The sequence below is a fragment of the Grammomys surdaster genome, unplaced genomic scaffold (assembly GCF_004785775.1).
Source record: "Grammomys surdaster isolate TR1022 unplaced genomic scaffold, NIH_TR_1.0 186, whole genome shotgun sequence".
Taxonomy (NCBI): domain Eukaryota; kingdom Metazoa; phylum Chordata; class Mammalia; order Rodentia; family Muridae; genus Grammomys; species Grammomys surdaster.
In genome coordinates this window covers 1757280-1764497 of record NW_021604631.1, presented here as the reverse complement: position 1 = coordinate 1764497, position 7218 = coordinate 1757280, and the positions used below count along the sequence as shown (strand labels likewise).

Here is a 7218-nt window from a genome sequence, read left to right as displayed (position 1 = left end):
TATCTATCTATCTATCTATCTATCATCTGTCTATCTATCTATCTATCCATCTATCCAGAGTTATCACTGTGTAGTTGCAGTTCTAGCTGGCCTGGAATTTGCTATGTAGAACAGGCTGACATGGAACTCACAGAGATCTGCCTGTGTCTACCTTCTGAGTGCTGGAATTTAAGGCATGCACCCACATGCCCAGCTCAGCACTGTATCTTCTCATTTTTTTAAAGTGTTTTGTGGAGTTGACTCTATGGATAGTGATGCTTGAGGCCAAGACTGACTGAAGTTAATTTCTGAAAACCCACATAGTTAAAGCAGAGAACCTACTCCCATAAGTGTTCTCTGACCTCCACAAGTGTCATTCTCCCCAAAATGGATAAATGGATGTTTAAAAAAAAAGAGAAGACTTATAAACAATAGTAATAAAATTAGACACAGTGCAATTGGGTTGAGTCCCAAGGGGACCTGCCAGAATTTTTTTTCTGGCATACTTGGAGAAGCTGGAACTTACCTCCCAAGCATCCAAGAATGTATATTTACTGCTAAGAACATTGCCTTTATCATCTGTGGGTATAAGGACATTTCCAGACTGCAAATGAAAAACAAAAAGCTCATTAGGATCTAGCCTAGATACCTGGTTCTCAGAGCAAGGTTTGAGGGCAACGATATACCAAAAAGAAACACCTGCATCACACTCTGGGGAGCACACTTTGACAGTAACCATCAATAAAATATATGTGTCAATCCATTGCGGGCTATAACCACTATGTGTCTGACACTAATGGGTACTGTTTCACCATCTGTCCTTAATACGCTGTAAAAATCCATATTGTTATCATGAAAATTAACCCAACACACCCAAATCCATAGGAAATTGGGGGGCATTTTGGTTTCAAGGTTATTAGACAGAGATTAAAAGATTCCATCAAAAGGACATGGCTAGTAGCAGGAGACCCTACCCAGCTTCTAGCTGAGGTTTGGAGAATGTAATCATCACCATAACTGGTCACTTGGGTAGCAGAGAATTCACATCCCTTCAATTCCTTTTTTTTTTTTTTAATTTGAATGGGTGTTTTGCTTGTATGCGCCACATGCTTGTCTAGTTCCTGTGGAGGCCAAGAAGAGGATGCGGGATCCTTTGGAACTGGAATTACATGTGGGAAGCTATCCTTATCACATCATTGCCATTAACAAGTCTGTGCGCATGCGCTGGAAGGTTTTCCCGCCTTTATTAATCTGACAGTTGGAACACGTCATGTGGCCTGAGGCAACAGGAGCCCATCAGAGACTGCCACGTCCCAGGCGAGCTTAGCTCTCTATATAAGGGAAGGGTTTTAGGCCCTTGGGGTCCCTCCTCGTTTGTGAAGCTTATGCTCTCCCTCTCAAGATGCATTAAAGCTTATACTGCAGAAGGATCCTGAGTGTGCCGCGTCTTTCCTGCTGGCGGGAGGTTGCGCGGGACAATTACAGACTGTTATGAACCTCCATGCAGGTACTAGGAGTCAAACTGAATCCTCTAGAAGAGCAGTCAATGTTCTCAACTGCACAGTGATCTCTCCAGACCCTGACTAACCCCTTTCAACTCTGAGGAGCAGGCTGGAGCAGGGCCCCAGGGATTGAGCTTTAGTTCTTCAGACTGTAATGAGTATCTGCCAGCATTTGAGGGTTTGTTCCTGGATGTTACTCACTAGTGTGGCGGTGCTATAATTGCCAGAAGTGTGTTATATAAGACTGTCCCAAGAGATTCCCATCCCCTCTGCCCAGAGAATGAATAAGAAGCTAACAGTGGTGGGGGCAGCATACAATGACAGGGACTGCCTGCAGTAGGCCGGGATGGAGACATCTCAAAAGCACATAACAGCTCTTTGTAAAGAGGATGGCATCTGGGACCCTGAGAAGCAGGAGACACATCCCTTCAGGAGACCCATCATCTGAAACTTCAGGGGACCCATCATCTGAAATAAGGGACTGCCTGCAGTAGGCCAGGATGGAGACATCTCAGTAGCCCATGGCAGCTCTAAGGAAAAAAAAAACAAAAAAACAAAAAAACAAAAAAACAAAAAAACAAAAAAACAGTTGTTCCCATTTCTCCTAACCTTAGCCCTGGACAATGGTTGTATAGATTTCATTTGTGAGTGACTGCTTTTCAGTTGGCCTTGGTGTGCATAATTATTCTATTATATCTGACTTTCTTCTTTCTCCTTCTGCTCTGGTGAATTCTGTGAAACTAGATGTTCCTTGATGTAATGATTCTTAAACAATTAAAAATTGAGGCACCGGGCACAGCACAGCACAGCACAGTTCTAATGGTCCAGGTGCATGCTGTGTGTTCTCATCTTGGAAACAATGCAATAACTGCACAATGGTAGTTCCAGATTAATGCTTGACTTGCAAAGAAAATTTAAAGAAATTATTAGAAAATGAAATAGAGCCAACACTTGGGACCCCAAGAAAGAAAAAAAAAACTATTGAAGTAACGAAAGAAGTTTTACACAACATTTAAGAGTGGTTCCTGGGTAAGCAAGTATAAAATATGTAAAATCTTACACTAGTAAAACTAAGTCAAAACACTGGGACTCTTAGAAAAGTCATTGTGTGCAATGTACAAAAACAGAAAGCTAGCGGAACAACTGAGTTAAGGGTTAACTTGACTCTTTCTGGCCACTGCCTGGCAGCTTTGCCCATGTCATTTATCATTAGAGTTTCACAAGAAAATGCAAGTAGCTCACCCTGGAGCTCTGAGCTCTGAAGTATAATAAGTCAAAAGTTAAAGTTTAAATAATGATAAGTTTGCGATTATTATTATTTTGGCTACAGGCCTAGGAATAGGGAAAGCTTGAAACTTTGGGAAACAGTTGTAATTCTTGATTCTTTGTGGGACATGGTTAGTCTTTTGAATTTGATTTGGCAGTGATTTGTACAATGTCTTTTTTCTTTTCTATCTGCTTTTGGAGAATCAATAAAAGACCGGGGCAAGAGAAAGGCTGGTGAGCAAGTGAGTGAGCGAGCAAGTGAGAGAGCATGTAGTAAGCATGTGAAGATCGAGTGAGGTGGGTGAAGAGAGACTGTGAAGAGTGACTGAAGAGTGTGTGTGTGAGTGAAAGGAGAGTGCATGTGGTGTAAGTGAGACGTATGTGAAGAGTGTGTGTGAGAGTGAAAGGGGAACACACACAGGTGTGTAGGAGTATGAGAGTTCAAGAACAGAAGAGCACACAGGAGAAAAACAGAGTGCACAAGAGAATACAGAGTGTGTGCAGCCTCAAGCTGCAAGCGAATGAGCAAGAGAGAAAGAAAACAGAGAGTGAGAGCGAAGAGAAACTTTAAGCCTTGAAAACTTGCCTGTCAGCTTGTACCTAAAGTGTAGTCTGTGTATATTTATTATGTGCCTTTCAGATAGCCCTGCTTCCAGTTGAGAACTCAGATCCTGTGTCGAGGCTGGACCCTGACATGACAGGCCAGTTTGGAGTTGGTCTGATCTGGCCAGAATCAGTTTCTCTCAAGCCAACTGTAAGAAAACATAAGCACGTGGTGTTCCACACATACAGCCCTATTGTTTTACAGGCTGTTGGCTTTCTGTTGTTCACAAAAAGCCCATCTCCTGCCTCAGCTGTGTTGATACAGCCCATCCCCCACCCCAGCTCCAACATAGCTGCTGTTTTCTGGCATCAGCTTGGCTGCTACAGATAAGAGCAAAGAGCAGCTCAAACCTGAAATCCCTGTGGCCAGTGAACTAGATACAGGTCCAGATAGTCCAGCTTCAGATCCGAGAGGGTTTTCTGGAAGGCTTTCTTCACCAGGCTTTTCTCAAAGAAGGTGGACCACAGCTGCAGGGTGTGACAAGAGAGCATTAGTACTAGGGAGAGAAAGGCCACACACACCAAAGTCATTCTCCCTGCTTTGAGATCTGCAGCTGCTCTAACACCAGGACAAACCATTCACAGATAAGGTTAGTTAAGAAAAGCAACACAGTAGGTCACCAGCACTCAGCAAGTTGTGCATTTGCGTTCTTCCTGATCTTGGTATTACCACATTTGATAACTGATTGACAGCTGATACCCCTGTGTTATTCTCTTCCTTGGCTGTCAGCTCTCAGGGGGCAGGAACTAAGTCTGACCTTGAAAGTTCAAGTGTCCTGATGCCCCTGGGAACAGTTAACCCTTTCAGTACTCTCTGATCTCCAAGCCCATCAGGCATTCCCACTCCAACAGGGGGGCTATCTACCACACCAGTTACAATGTCCTGAAACTAGAGTGTTTTAGCATGCTGTGTCCGCTACAGAGCCAGAGATCTTCAAATACCTCGCACTCAACACCTCTGGTTTTTAGTAACACTTTATAATCCACACATTTTACTGAATTGAAACGAGAGGAGGGACCTACGTGACAATAAATAATGTTCCCACCATTTCCAAAATACACATGTCTGAGAATGTCAGGACCAGAGTCATTGAGACCACAGTATTAAGCAATTGGGTTCAGGGTCCATCCTAACTATACCCCTTACTGCTGCTTGGATAATATATTCCACTAACAGAAAGAAGGGAAGGGAGGTTCAACAGAGCCATCTATCTCAACTATAAGAGAACCAATGAGGCAGGGGGACCAGCATCAGTACTTTTTTTTTTTTTTTTTTTTAAAGATTTATTTTACTTATGAGTACACTGTAGCTGTCTTCAGACACACCAGAAGAGGGCATCAAATCTCATTACGGATGGTTGTGAGCCACCATGTGGTTGCTGGGATTTGAACTCAGGACCTCTGGAAGAACAGTCAGTGCTCTTAACCGCTGAGCCATCTCTCCAGCCCGCATCAGTACTTTCTTACTAGTACTAACTTGGTGTGGATATTCCTGCAGAGATATAATGCCAGAGAGGGGCTGAGAGAATACACCAAACAGAAAAGGCTAATAAAGCTCTTGAAGCTGCCCACACCCAGACACTCTCACTGCCTTGAAGTCATGTCCACCAAGTGGACCATTGTACCTTGCTGACAATGAAGAGATCCTCCCGCCTCACAGCCTTCTCTTTGATCTTCTCCTGGATGGCCTCTCCCACCTCATTCTCATTCTGATACGCATAGGCACAGTCTATGTGGCGATACCCAGCATCAATGGCCGCCTTCACAGCTTCCTTGACTTGGTTTGGGGGAGACTGAAAACCAATAGAAAAGATCATTAGAAGCCATTCTTCCTGGGGCTGGAGAGATGGCTCGTGGTTAAGAGCACTGACTGCTCTTCCAGAGGTCCTGAGTTCAATTCCCAGCAACCACATGGTGGCTCACAACCATCTGTAATGTGATCTGATGCCCTCTTCTGGTGTGTCTGAAGACAGCTACAGTGTACTCACAATAAAATAAATAAATCTTAAAAAAAAAAAGAAGCCATTCTTCCAAATCCTGCTCTAGCAGGCTCCATATGGACCAGATTCTCTAAACCACAGCCTTGCTGGGATCTATTTCAAATGTAAACTGGGTTTGGGGGAAAAACATACTTTGGAAAATATCTAAAAAAGAAAAGAGTAAATCATTTTATTTTCTTAATTTTTATGGTTAGCATATAATATAACTGGTTTCATCTATGGAATATGGCTTGCTGCCAAATCTAGGGCCTGAGTTCAAGTCCCAGAGTCCACACGGTAGAAGGAGAGAACTGACTCTTGCAAATTATCCTTTCAAAGGTCACTGTAAAAAAAAAAAAAAAAAAAGGTTAAGCCAGGCATGGTCACTACCTTTACATGCCTTTAATTCCAGAGGTATAGATGTAGAGGCAGGCCGATTGCCATGATTTTAGAGAGCAGCCTGTACTACACAAGAATTTCCACCCTAGCTGTGCTACACAGTGAGACCCTGCCTCAAAAACAAACCATCAAAGCTCACTGATAGCCAAGCATAATAGTGCAAATCTGAATCACAGCACAAGGGAGGTAAAGGCAGGGGACAGAGAGTTTGGGCCAGCCTGGAACCTCAACTTCTCAGTGAGGTGGCTCACGTTTGCAGTTCCAAGCATTTGGGAGGTAGAGGTATGAGGTCAGGACCAGTTTCAGCTGCCTACTAAACTCTATGTCAGAGTTACATATGCCTACCCCAGACATCAATCAATCAATCCATCTGAAGTAGGCAGTGGGAGTCCTTCACCATGGGTAGCAAGGGGAGCTGGGTCATTTGGAGCTCAGTGTTCTCGTTCTAAATAATTCAACCAGAAATAAATACACAGCCCAAATCTGTAAATTGTGAAGTAATTGTGAGGAAAAGCTTGCGAAGAGAATAACTGTCTGGAGATGACTGTTTGTCGTTCTTTGTAACTGGTTAGGAAAGTTTTATAAGCCAGCTTTGAGGCCTGATGACGCAGCACAAAAGCTGAAAGCAACTTGGGTCCTGGCTGTAGAATTCCAGCCTTACCCTACCCCCACTCCTGCCCCACCTGGCAGAAGCTGTGCAAAAAGGAAGTGGCAAGACCTGTCCCGACTTGAAAGAAGCAGCTGTCCAAAGATTGCGCACTCACCTTCCAGGTGCCCAAGCCTACGATGGGCATCTTGGCTTTGGTACTGAGTTTCACGAAGGCAGCCATGGTTGCTGCAGAAACGGTTCAGAGGGAGCAGACAGGCGCCTCTAGCCTAAATTAGGAGTCTGGCAACTGGTTTTTTGTCCGTGAGTAAACAGGCTCGCTTGCTCGTTGCTCTGCTCGTCTTCCTACTGGCAAGCAGCCACAGCCTAGGGGCGGGCACTGGCACAGGAAGCGCATTTCGGTTTTTTAGGTTTGATCAGCGTAAACACTGCAGAATACAAAGTTTCTCTTCCCTGCTGCAGCAAGGCTCCTGCAGCAGTATCCACACCTGTGTGGTCAAAAATAACAGGCTGTGAACGATGAATGCGTACGTTTATTTAAGGAAGGTCATTGCCGTGAGAGTGGATACCCTGTGGGTATCCAACAAGTTTTCAGCTAGGGGAAAAAAAATTTCAAGGCAAACAAGGAGAATTATAGCAATCATTTAGATATCGATTAGTGCATATTGATTAGTCCTGATAGCCCACTACTATCAGACCAGAAACATCAATTATTTTTGAAACCAATATTTCATTAGCTACAATATTAATAACAAGAGACATTGGTGTGAGGTCAAACTATTGGCTGATGTCCTTGCAAAAGTTTTTTTTTTTCAATTTTTATTATTTATTTACATTCCCGTTATTGGCCTCGTCTCAGTCCCCCCTCCCAAAGTTCCTCATC

At 43.8% G+C, this 7218-nt stretch overlaps 1 protein-coding gene across 4 annotated transcripts in view; it reads right to left on the bottom strand.

Moving 5' to 3' along the window:
- LOC114622054 (aldose reductase-related protein 1-like) overlaps positions 1-6714 on the bottom strand; it is a 14707-nt gene extending 7993 nt beyond the window's left edge. Inside the window, exons 1-5 of one of the 4 annotated variants that reach the window (XM_028768411.1) lie at positions 6493-6676; positions 4976-5143; positions 4750-4842; positions 3702-3818; positions 506-583 (exon numbers count right to left, since the gene is read on the bottom strand). In XM_028768411.1, the coding sequence (XP_028624244.1) occupies positions 506-583; positions 3702-3818; positions 4750-4842; positions 4976-5143; positions 6493-6558 (522 nt within the window). In that variant the 5' untranslated portion in view covers positions 6559-6676. Of the gene's footprint in view, positions 1-505; positions 584-3701; positions 3819-4749; positions 4843-4975; positions 5144-6492 lie in introns of all 4 variants that reach the window. The other 3 variants (XM_028768412.1, XM_028768413.1, XM_028768414.1) reach the window with 3 other exon arrangements.
- Between the last annotated feature and the right edge of the window lie 504 nt (positions 6715-7218).